General features: G+C 41.2%; 1 protein-coding gene across 4 annotated transcripts in view; it reads left to right on the top strand.

Moving 5' to 3' along the window:
- Window positions 1–6674, top strand: part of SEC23A (SEC23 homolog A, COPII component) — a 34220-nt gene extending 27546 nt beyond the window's left edge. For all 4 annotated transcript variants that reach the window (XM_086613119.1, XM_086613117.1, XM_086613118.1 and 1 more), the window contains 3 exons: window positions 715–870; window positions 1479–1544; window positions 5140–6674. In XM_086613119.1, coding sequence (XP_086469245.1) covers window positions 715–870; window positions 1479–1544; window positions 5140–5229 — 312 coding nt within the window. In that variant the 3' untranslated portion in view covers window positions 5230–6674. The remainder of the gene's footprint in view (window positions 1–714; window positions 871–1478; window positions 1545–5139) is intronic.
- Window positions 6675–13014: the final 6340 nt, after the last annotated feature.

Below are 13014 nucleotides of genomic sequence, written 5' to 3'. Positions count from 1 at the left end.
AGCCAGGCTCGGCCTCCAGTCCAGATCATAGAATGGTTTGAGATGGAAGGGACCTTAAAGATCATCTAGTTCCAAACATCAGACAAATCGATGGGGAGGAGGCGGGTCCAAGCTCTAGCCAGGTAGTCAAGTACCCGGGTGGGGGTCCCGATGAGTGGGGTGCATGGCTGGGTACAGGCCTGGCTGCAGGATAGCTCAGGCAGGAGCCAGAAATGAGAGCCTCAGCTTAAGACAGGAGCCAGCAAAGGAGGGGGGATCCCCTGCTGAGGGTCCCTCCAGGTCTTTCCTAACACCAGTTTGTATCACAGTGAGCTGACCTTGAGCAGCCAGCTTCACTCCTCGAAGGCCGAGATGCTGTGCTACAGGTCCTGAAGGATAAATATCAGTATAAATATTTATTTCATCTGTATCATAGACATGCGTATTAGAGAACTGTAAATAGTATCCTTGACCTTATGAATTAAATATTTAGCGTACAAGGGATGACAAAAGAAGGAAATACAGATGGACCACAGATTGTTAGAGTTTAAAAAAAAAAATCTAGTGGCGTGTTACTTGCACATCTTAGCTTTTAAAAATTTACTTGTAGGGCAGAAACGAGTGAGTGATAGAAAAGAGGCCAGCAATGGCACATTCTCCTCTGAAAAGCCCTGTGTATCCTCTGTAAGAAAGATTGGTGAATCAGTTCTAAACTTTTCTTCCCCCTATACCCAGACCATAGCTCAGTGGCGTAAATCAGGTTACCAAGATATGCCGGAATATGAAAATTTTCACCACTTGCTACAAGCTCCAATAGATGATGCCCAAGAAATTTTGCATTCCAGATTTCCAATGCCCAGATACATTGATACAGAGCATGGAGGAAGCCAGGTATGCTGAAACACGTTATATAATCTAGGAAGTGATGTGTTAGTAATGTCATGAAATTTTTTTTTAGTAATAAACATGCATTTCTGTGCTAAAATATATGTAAATTGCAAGTGAACATTGTGAATTTTAAAGCTTTTACAGAGCCAGATATTTAATAGTAGCTTTTTACCTAATTTGTGAATCCTGTTATTTATTACTGTTTTTACCATACTGAACTTGGACTCTCAGATTCCTTATGAGAGGTGTGTTGGACAAAAAAGAGAGTACTTGTCAGGGTCTCTGGACCGATACCAGAATTATTCTTTGTGTTATTTTTTTTGAAACTTACTAATTAATGTCTTACTGATATTCACATTTGCTTTGCTAGAGCTTAGAAAAAGAGAAAAGCTTACTTTCTGCTGCATTGAAAAGTTGTTAGCAGTTCTGCATCGTAACTATAGAAACCAGGGAGTTGGCTTTATTTATAGATGTGCTACTTGCTCTTCTGAATAGGTGTATGTGCACGTTTTGATCTCCAAATAGTAGAAATGACATGTTTCGTACTCAGGTAATTTTTTCTGAGCTATTTGAGAAGATTAATTTATTGTATGTGTTTTTGTTTTTTAAAGGCTCGTTTCCTGCTTTCAAAAGTAAATCCCTCTCAGACTCATAACAATATGTATGCATGGGGACAGGTAAGCATGAATCTGCCAATGAAGCTGGTGCATGATTTTCTCTGTTTCAGGAATTAAGTGACACATTGTGTACGTAGAAGTAATAATGCCAAGTTTTGAAACTGAAAAAGAAATGCAGTTTTGGCCTGATGCCACCAAAATTGCAAACGTTGAATTGAAAAATGGGTTTCATTTCTGCAGACAAAAATGATCTGGTTTGCTATTTTAAGCTTCTGTTAGGCTGCTTTCATGTCAAGCAATCTTTCTTCGACAGATACCTTCAAATTCCTCAAACGAGAGCACTTACCACACATTATGACTAAAGGACCTTTTTACAATAGGGGAAATAAATTTTGAAGTTAGAACTGAAAAATACACCAGTACCAGTGTACTGATATTTTCCAGAATTTTTGTGGCCCGGGTGACCAGGAATCAGTTTTTCAAATCTTGTTTTTAGGAAGGAAGTTATGTAAGAGTTGAAAAGTTAAACTTTCTGGAGCAGCCTGTGTTCTTGAATGTTGCATCCCAGTTGCGTGCTCCTCCCACATTCAGCTTTTCCAGTGGGAAGAGAAGCACTGCTGTGGGTGAATGCTAGTGCAGTGTCATTTTCTCATGAAAATGTAATGGCATCAGAGAGTTGAAGCTATGTACTAACTGTACTTTTAGAGTATTTTGCTCAAGGGTGTACAGTGTTCAAGTCAGGAGTGTGAGGGAGCTCTGCAGCAGTTTTACGGCAGTGATTTTTGTCAGGTAAGTTTTATCAGGGTGTGTTTTCATAGGGACGTATTGGTTCTAGTGAAGCTTCTGCAGCGAAGAGTGCTGAGATCCAGAGTGAAAACGCTTGAAAGCTTTGTGCTGAGTCAGGGACAGCACGATTTGAACTCAGCTCTCTTGCCTCTGAAGTTGATAACCTCACCAGCAATCTGTTAGTGTCTCTCTTCATGGTATCCTCCACAACATACAGACAAATCCTGTAGTTTGAAAGGTCTTATTTTTATCTAAACAGTAGCTGGAAATTTTTGAAGTTTTGACATTTCCAGAAGTACAGGACAACAGTTTCCTGCTCGTTTGGTTAGTAAGCAAATGAAACAGTATTCCAAATGTAAATGCAAACACAAAACAAATCTTGAACTGATCTCTGAAAAAAAAGTTCATGCTGGACAAGAGAGACTCTTTGATACATCTTGGAAAGCACAGCTTTCCCTTTTAACGTAGCAAAGAATTCAGTTCTAGGGTAACACAAGAAATGGTGTGGTAATCTCCCCAGTGACATCGCAGCGTGTGTGCTCAACGTAATGTCCTCCTGCGTTTGCGGGTTTTTTTGTGAGCAAAGTTGAACCAAGTACAAATTATGAAATGAAAAATGTAACTGCTGGGAGGAAATTTTAAACCGAATTGGTTTTGCTCTTGTTTTTCTCTTGAGCTTCCTGGATTGTTTGATGTAATTTAATTTTGTGCATAACTGAAAGTCTACAGAAAAATTTATTAGTCCACATTGACCTGAAGAGGGCACCGACACACCACGGAAACCATGTTTCAGGAAGCAATAAGAATTGACTAGTTTGGTTTTTAATAGTGTAAGTAAAGATATTTTTTAAACTTTATCAGGTAGGTGCTTTATATGGTGTAGAAACATTTTTCAGAAAATAATGGTAAGCTTTTCATACAGCTCTATTATGTTGGTTAGTCTTTGAAGATGCAGTTGAAATTTTCAGATTATGTTGTATATGACGTTTATTTGAGAATGCAAATTCCCCATAGTTACCAAGACAAAAAGATGAAGGCAAAAAAAAAGGCAATGTGAAACAAAAGAAGAGATCAGTGACACAAATCTTGTCAAATACCCAGCTAGCTGTCACTAAATCACTGTTTAAATTAAGTTTAAATTCTCTTTGTATGCCTTAGCTCAAAATTTTGTTTCAACAGAAAACAAAACTGAAGGTGGTCTGCGAAAAATGAAAGCTAATTCTTGTGTACTTTTCAGACTTGTATGTTGTGACTTTGCTGGTTTTCACTTTGTTCCCCAGCAAATAAAATACTCTGCTACCTTTGCAACTGGAATGAAGGGTTCTCAGTCTTCAGAGTAAAGCTACTGCTGTTGGTGGTAGCAGTGGTGACAGCAGCTGCCTGTGTGCACGTGTTGGATGAGGTGTTCAGCTTCAGGAATAGAGTCTGTGCATTGATCTTACTTATCCCAGATTAGCACTAGCAGTCATCATGAAGGATCTTTTTTCTTAGGGGTCTGTCAGCTCCTTTGGTGGTTTATTTACTCGGTGATGATGAACTGTTCTTCCACGCATAAGACACAAGGTGGCAAGTCATACCCTGCTGCAGTATTAGACTGCTTGTAATTCCCTCGTGGCTCCTTAAATAAGGGAGCTCAGGCTTAGCATTTGGCAGGCTTGGAAGTAAAACATCCTTTATTCTTGTCTTGCCACCACGAGCTGATTTTAGCCATGACAATTTAGCGGGCCTTCCCTGAGAGTGGCTGCGGTGTTGCGTCAAGTGCATTGCAGTGATCTAAGAACTCTTTCTTACTGCTCCTGGGTTTAACAGAGAACTGGTTTTGGCCAGTTATCAGACAGGAGCACCAGTTCTAAGCGTCCTCGTTGAGACTTGCATGTCTGGGTTTTGGAAGATTTTGTAAGAGTTCAGACAGCTCTGATTTCATTTGGAAATACGGGTGCTTAGTACCTTTAAGAAGGTTGAATGTTCGAGATTGATAGGGATTCTTCCTATATCTGTAAATGGAAGTAGTGGCAGATTGGTTTCAAAGGACTTAAGAAAGTTACTATGTGACATTTGCAGAGTTGCCAACTGCTGTTTTATTTAGATTGTAAATTTGTTTAAAAATAATAATTTAAAAAAAGACCATTTTGAACTTCTTGGAATTCTGAAAATTACTTCCAAGGTCAAAAAGTAAATTGCAAAAATCCACCCGAAAGGTTGGTGTGGTGTTTTTTTTTTTTTTCATCTTTTGTGATCTGATTTTGCAGTGGCATGACCTTCAGATGTTGTTTTTGGTGTTTCCTTGAGGCAGCATAGAGCTGTAGGAGAGATTTGGCCTCACTTTCCTTGAGAAAGTTGGTTAACCTTCTGTCAGTGGCAAATCAGACCCGTAGTGCATTTGTTTCTTCCTTTCACCATTTTGATATGCCTGAGCTTCATCAACAGGTACTGATTTGTTACTTGTGTTGCTTCCATGTTTCTGTTTCTCTCACCTTTGTTTGCTCCACTGAGGTAGGAATGAGGCAGGAATTGTGGCATGGAAGTTTTATTTATTTTGAAAAATTTGTAAGTTAGCGTTTGGCAGCTGTCAAAAACTCTTGAGTTTTGTATGGTTGTTGTAAATATCTTGCTATACTGCAGCTCATCACTGTATGCATAATATGGAAGAGAGTGTAGCTGTGATTTATGCCTGAATTTATGTAAACATATGAAAATTTATGTAAATGTACAATCTGCCCTTTTTTTTCTCAGAGGATTTCAGCAGTGATACGCTTCTAAGGTCTTCCTAAATTTATAAAGTGTTTATTTAGTGGAACGTATTGTGCCTTAAAATGCTTTTTCTTCACAGTGAGTATAATTGTTCTCCTTGTTTCCTTTTATTTTATAGGAGTCTGGAGCACCCATTCTTACTGATGATGTCAGCTTGCAAGTATTTATGGATCATCTGAAGAAACTTGCTGTCTCTAGTGCTGCCTGAGATTCTGCAGTGCGTTAAAGGCACAGATAAGCTGTAGCCATGTTTCAGCTTTTTGTCCTTTACCCTTTTCCATGTCTCTCTGGACAGAATGCTCTGATATGCACAAGCTGCCTGACTAGATATAAAGCAGTGTTGTTTCCAAAGAAAAGCTTTTGTTATCAGCAAATGTTTTTATGTGAACTGCAGTTTGTAAAAATGATAGGTGGTAGATTAAATTAAGTTATAATTAGAGGAAAAAGAACAGTCATTTTGATTACCGTGATATTATAATTACTTTGAGACCATTTATATTAACTTTGAGATGTGATTTCAGTTTCTTTTTTAAATGGTTGAGGTTGATTCTGCTCTGCACTACAAAGGCACATTGAACAATAGACGAAATCCTTGGTCATGTCGGACTTTCCAGACTGCCACATGACGACTTTTCCTTACTCAGTTTGAGCACGAAGTGAGCAAAGAAGCAACAAAAAACATATGAAAATAGTATTAATTTAGTCTTTTGACTTAGGCTGCCGAGCTTTTCTTTCCTGCAGAGATATTATTGTTCATGTATTGTTCATTTTAGGAGTATTTAATTCCAAATATTTCTTCCCACTTACCCTATTTGATTCTTTGGGAACAGAGGTGTTTTTTTTTTTTTTAATTTCCACATAGAGAATTTGAACTGAAAAAGTAAAAAAATCTGTAATTGCACAAAGCTTAAATCCATATGTTGTATTTTTGACAAAAGTATCTGTTATTAAACACAGTAACAGATGAATATGCTCAAAAGTTAGCACTTTTAGCTTGAGCTAAGAAGAAATCCTACACTACCAAAACGAACTGACTAAGAGTACAGCCTTGATTTTTTGTCTTGGCGAGTGTAGTTTAAAAAAAAAAAAAAGTATTTACCTTTTCTATTATTGCCTTATAATGTTATTACACTAATGCATGACACTGCACATCTGCTTTTTGTTTCTGCATCCTTTTTGTTATGAATTCAACAGGCTTTAGTTCTCGCTGAAACAGTATTATGAATGTGTTGTAATTAATTTGATATTTAGTTCATACTTGATTTTTTTGAGGTGGATAAATTAGTAGGCTTTCCCATTTACTTGTTGACGTTTACACATAAAACATGTTTACATAGGTAATATGACATTTTGACAAGTTAAGATGTGAAATGTGGTGGAGGCATTGAAATGTTGTGCCAAGTCTAAAGGAAGAGAGAAGGTTTTGGCATAGGAAATTCAGTTTCATACTAGTGTGATAAGCATGAAGTTTTTTTCCTGTTTTCTGTAAATTCTCAAAAACTTGATTAAATCAATCGCTCTCCATTCTTTGGTCTAAATGAGATGAGCTCCTATTGCCTCAATACAAATAAAATACATGGTTTTCTCTCACTTTTTGTATTTATTTTGCAGGTTTCTGTTGGTTCTTGAAATGAAATATGGAAATAAAGGTAGTAATGGTAAAATTTAGAATAACTTCACCACTTTTGTTCATGTAATAATTGGTATCTGTTGGGGTTTAGCCCAGCCGGCAGTTAAATGCCACACAGCTGCTCTCTCACCCTCCTCCATCCCTGGGCAACGGGGAAGAGAACTAAAAGGGAAAAGGGAAGGAGACTGGTGGATTGAGAAAAGAACAATTTAATATTAATAATATAAAATTAAAAGTAATAATGATGATAATATATGACTATATATATGTATAATGACAATAATATGTACAAACAAGTGATGCATAGTGTAATTGCTCACCACCTGGTGACCAATGCCTGTCCTATCCTGGCAAATGATCCAGAAACAGGTAAGTCCTGATACCACAATCCTGGACAGGGAAGAGGCCCGAAACGAGAACGAGAGAGAGAGAGAGCACTCTGAGAGAGCCATTGGAAGAGAGTTCTTGGAAGAGCAAAAGCTCTTCTTCCTGGTCAACCCTCTTATATACTAGACGTTGCTGATAGGGAATACTCCATTGGCCAGTTTGGCCCTCAATCCTAAGTTCAAATCACAAGGGCAGTTGTGGACCCTTTGTCCCAGCCATGCTCCCCCCCAGCCTGTTGTGCTCCTGCACACTGGCAAGAACACAGCAGCTGAGAAGTCCTTGAGGTCTCAGTGCCAACTATAAATATCAGATCCGTGTTCTTCTCATAATGAATCCCAGACTAAAACGAAAACAGCTCTTCTAGCTGCTGAAAAGGAAAACTCTGTCCCAGTTAAAACCAGGACAGTACCAAACTTATTTAACTTCCGGAGATAATGAACTGTTCACGCTAGTGGCAGTTTAGGAGATAAAAAGTCATTAGCCCTCTTGACTTTGTTTTGTCTTAGCTAATAAACAACTTAAAAAAATGTTCTGATAGCACTAAATATGTCCAATTTATTTGGCAGTTAAATACTGTTTTACTAATAAATCAGTTCATCACCAAGTCATGATAATGGATGGGGTTTTTGGTGCTTTCCTTCCTACCCTTTAACCCCAACTTTCACCCTGTAATGGGTTCTTTTATCCAGTCTTTGCAACGTTAACTTATTTTGTAACTTCTCGTTGATCTTCTCATTGATCTTACAATACCTCTTGTACATTTACATGGGTCAGATGAGCTACAGCAGGGGAAGTAAGCTGTTTGTTGCGAGTGAGAATTGATCAACATTTAAAATGTAAATAATATGCTGTAGGGTTGTGCTACAGGAGAAAGTGGTTTAAAAAAAGATCAGTTGCTACTATTTGCTGTCCTGGCTAGGGTCTGTATTACTGGATTTCTTGGTGAAAAGATGCTACTGATCAGTGCAGCATCCACAACACACAGCCATCTTGTCATGAGGGCTGACCTGTTTCATAGCAGGCTTTACAGTGATGTCTTTAACTGTTTGGTTTTGGCTGAACACAGGTTGGAAATCAGAGGAAGACTTGGTTGAATCGCCTCATGAAAAAACACAAGGCTTTAGACTTGGGAGCCAAGTGACCTTCTGCAGGACAAGGGACAAAACAGTTTCTGACTGTTCTGTTCAGGACTGGGAAGTTGAAGATGGAAAATTATGTATGGGCAGTCAGAAGCAGGGGAGCAAGCAGTCGGGTGCTGCTTGCTCTGCTTTGTTAAGCAGGTTGTTAGTTTTAGAACAGTACAAAATCTGCTCTTGATGTCAACTTCCTCACTGGACATGTATGTGCCTGAAGCATTTCCCTCTGGGAGGTACTTTTGTCTCAGAGAGCAACACGGGCTAATGTTTTGGGAGGATCATGAAGGGTCGTAGCAATGTAACAACTGTTACAAATGTTCTTAGAAATTATTGTTGCGGGTGTTTGGACATGGTGTAGGAAAGCACATCGTGATTGGCAGTCCTTGCATAGTGCCTGGTCTGCAAGGCACTTATTTCTAGCCTGCTGCCTTTTTCTCTGGACAACTTTTTAGGCTGTATGTCCTACAGAAACATCTGAATTTTTCTCCTTTCATTGCATTAAATTCTGTTCTTACAGTCCAATTACTATGTCCACATACCCGCCATGTGTTCAGACCAGCCCCCAACACAGAGCTTTTACTGCTCATCTGCAGATGAGGTAGAAGTTTGCTGGTCCTTGGAAGCGTGAGAACTGACCTTCCTTCCAGAAGAGAAACTGTGTTCAAGCTCCATATTGGGATAAGCCACTTAGAGCAATAGAAGCCATCATCCAAAATGTGAATTATGATTCTATATTTATATTTATAAAAGCCCCAAAGCTCTAAGTGTTTCTGACTGAACCTCAAAACCGGACTCCTTGCCATCCGGTGGCATGGAGTGCACCCTCAGCAAGTTCGCCGATGACACCAAGCTGTGTGGTGCCGTTGACACGCTGGAAGGGAGGGATGCCATCCAGAGGGACCTTGACAGGCTGGAGAGGTGGGCCCGTACCAACCTCATGAAGTTTAACCAGGCCAAATGCAAGGTCCTACATCTGGGTCATGGCAATCCCAGGCATAAATACAGACTGGGTGGTGATTGGATCGAGAGCAGCCCTGAGGAGAAGGACTTGGGAGTACTGGTGGACGAGAAGCTCAATATGAGCCGGCAATGTGCTCTTGCGGCCCAGAAGGCCAACCGCGTCCTGGGCTGCATCAAGAGGAGTGTGGCCAGCAGGTCGAGGGAGGTGATTCTCCCCCTCTACTCTGCCCTTGTGAGACCTCACTTGGAGTACTGCGTCCAGTTCTGGAGCCCCCAACATAAGAAGGACATGGACCAGTTGGAGAGGGTCCAGAGGAGGGCCACGAAGATGATAAGAGGGCTGGAGCACCTTTCCTATGAGGACAGGCTGAAAGAGTTGGGGCTCTTCAGCCTGGAGAAGAGGAGGCTCCGGGGTGACCTTATAGCGGTCTTCCAGTACCTCAAGGGGGCCTACAGGAAAGATGGGGAGAGGCTGTTCAGGAGGGCCAGTTATGATAGGACAAGGGGTAATGGTTTTAAAATAGAGGGAGGTAGGTTCAGGTTGGATATTAGGAAAAAATTTTTTACTATGAGAGTGGTAGAACACTGGAACAGGTTGCCCAGAGAGGTGGTGGATGCTCCATCCCTGGAGACGTTCAAGGCCAGGTTGGACAAGGCCCTGAGCAACCTGATCTAGTTGGAGATATCCCTGTTCCTTGCAGGGGGGTTGGACTAGATGACCTTCGAAGGTCCCTTCCAGCCCTAACCATTCTATGATTCTATGATTCTATGATCCACAGAGAGATGTAAGTATGCTGGAAAGAAGGTCAGAACATCCCCTGACAGTGCTCTGCTCTTTCCCTGGTGAGGCAGGCAGTGAGCCTCTGCCCTTTGGTTCCTTGCTGACTGGGGTAAATTTTTTGCTATTGTGGTAAATCTCCTGGCTTGGCATCTCCTCTCCCCTCGTTTCACAGGTCTGAGAGTAGCACAGCTGGTATATTAGGAACCTTTGGAAATACTTTACAGTAACTGAATCTGTGTTACGTTACAGCTTCAGGATCTCCTGTTTTCTGGAGAGTGGAGGATTTTTTTAGCTACTCTGTTTATTTCATATTTTCTGGTTTTTAATACTGGCTGTCAAAAATTTGTTTTCCTCTTGCTTGGGAAATGGTAGTGGATTGATAACTTTAGACTGTCATCTCCTGTTTGGATGGGGTAACTCACAAGATACCAGATTTATACACAGATTTAACAAGCTCAATGAAAAGCCGAAGTTAAATTGCTTAAAGGCATGCAGATTTGCCTAGAAATACAAATACTGTCAAATTCCTAGAGCCTCATAGCTTGGTCTGTGGGACTGTGACATCCATGAGCGGTCCCATGGCTGCTTCCAACACAAAATGGTGTGTTTGGAAAATTACATTTTCCGATATCCCTCCTTTCCATGGTTAAAAATAATAGTTGATGAAGAGTGAACAGGGGCCTATCCTGTTCTACCAAATCTGAGGCAAACTACTGCATGATTCCCCTGTCAGATTGTGAAGCACAATAGAATTGAGCTCAGTTTAGCTTTTGGCATTTTGGGTTCATGCAAAAGTTAAATGTTATGTGGAAGCCAACAAGCCTGAACAGAACAGATGGAAAAATTAATGAAGCTGTTGCTCTGCTCTGAACTGAATGTAAAATCTGGTTTAAAAATAGCAGATTGTGCCTAATAGTGCAAGCTTGTGTCTGAAGAAAGGACTACGACGCTAAAAGATAAACAATTAAAGCAATGTCCGTAAATTGATTTTTGGCAAAAATTAAGCAAAATAATCACTGCGTACTTTAACAACGGAGTCTGTTCCCAACACCTGCAGATTGTCCATCACTTGTGTCTTTCCATCTTCTTCCATGACTGCCTGGAGGTATCCAGCTGTGCGGTACATTTGCCGTGAGGTGGGGTAGGAGTTTGCTTGGGAGCTAATGGGTGTGGAACAAGCGATGGGTGACCTTTGCCTTCCTCGGGGAGAAATACACGTGTTGCATCATGGTCTACAGTCAGCTTAATGCATTGGAGCTGTGCACGTTCAGGGGGTGTTTCATTGGCTAGAGAGAGGCCAAAGACCAATGTACCATATTAGAAAAAGAGCCTGTGTCTCACGAAGCCCAGGCATGGAAATCCTTTAATTTTCCTCTCTTTTCCTGATGCTAGGAATAAGCAACCACTCAAGGGATTAGCCACTTTCAAAGCATGCGTATAAATTATGCTGTCAGGGTAATTTGGAACTGTAATGGTTGCTGAAATGGCGTCAGAATAATGGGATGGCCTCTGAGGTCCTTGAACATGCATTTCCTTCTTGGTTAGAACTCACCTCTGTGGTTGCCAGCCTTTCAACCTTGGGAGAGATGGCAGTGACTCATGAGCCGCAGTTCGCAGTCTGCAGATAGCATATGGAACTGTATTGCTTTTATAGGGTTATTAATAAAAGTTTAGCAAGGGAAAATAGCCATGTGTGGAAAATTGAAGCTAGGTGGAGACCCAGAAAAGTTTAGCTGACACTAGATTGATACGGAGTAGCCCATGTAATATAAATTATCAAAGAAGAGGAGATTACATTTCTCGGATTCAGCTGTGAGCTCCTTTTTGGCTGCATACTGGGGGCTGGTACGTATTTCACTGTGTTCTGTAGCAGCACAGACATGTTTGAGCCTTGGCTCTGAATTGATGTGAACCTTTTAAGACCCTATCCTGTAAGGCCTGAAGAGACTGCTACCATGGGAGAGGGATTTCTTTTTTTTTTTTTTCCTGCTAGAGTTGACAGCATTACAGGATGGCTTGAATTACTAATTGAAACCTGTGGACAGTTTAAACTGAGCTATCCTAATCTGCAGACATGTCACACCTGGCTAATGAAGTGGAGTTATAAGTGATTTGTAGCACTGCTGGTCTTTATTCATCCTGGAGCAAGTGTATTTTTGTTAGCACTGCTTTTCAGAAGGACTTGTATTTATTTTTTCCAGAAAACTCACAGGAAGTTTATAGGTGGGCAAAATACTACTTGCTGCATTTTTCTGGTGTGCCATGAAACTGCTAAAAGAGCAGTGAATGACCTTCAGATCTCTTCTTGTTACCGTAGTCGCTGTCTGCGTGGAAGCCCAACTGCTGAGCCCTCCTCCTGTTTGTCCAAGAGCAGATGTGAAAGACAGGCTGCAAGGAGAGGCACTGACAGCCAGGCTGGCCGTCAAAGGGCCAGGCTGGGACTGGTGGTTGCTGAGGAGCTCGTGGTTTCAAGCAGTGCTGCCAGTCTAGTTAGGGTCAAAATGTGACTCTCCCATACGAGTTGCTGTAATATATCCTTCTGCTCTAGATATTTAGACACTGCACTGAGGGGAAAAGTAGCCCAGATGGATCTAGCCCTGCAGTGCTACAGCATGAGAGGATATAACTTCTCATTTCAGAGTTGGTCCTACTGCCATGCAGGAGGAGGAGGTAAATGGAGATCATAGAATCATAGAATGGTTAGGGCTGGAAGGGACCTTCAAAGGTCATCTAGTCCAACCCCCCTGCAAGGAACAGGTTTATCTCCAACTAGATCAGGTTGCTCAGGGCCTCATCCAACCTGGCCTTGAACGTCTCCAGGGATGGAGCATCCACCACCTCTCTGGGCAACCTGTTCCAGTGTTCTACAACTCTCATGGTAAAAAATTTTTTCCTAATATCCAATCTGAATCTACCTCCCTCTATTTTAAAACCATTACCCCTTGTCCTATCACAGCTGGCCCTCCTGAACAGCCTCTCCCCATCTTTCCTGTAGGCCCCCTTGAGGTACTGGAAGACCGCTATAAGGTCACCCCGGAGCCTCCTCTTCTCCAGGCTGAACAGCCCCAACTCTTTCAGCCTGTCCTCATAGGAAAGGTG

The sequence above is a fragment of the Tauraco erythrolophus genome, chromosome 6, assembly GCF_009769465.1.
Source record: "Tauraco erythrolophus isolate bTauEry1 chromosome 6, bTauEry1.pri, whole genome shotgun sequence".
NCBI classification, from domain to species: Eukaryota; Metazoa; Chordata; class Aves; order Musophagiformes; family Musophagidae; genus Tauraco; species Tauraco erythrolophus.
This window is presented reverse-complemented; position numbering and strand designations above follow the sequence as displayed.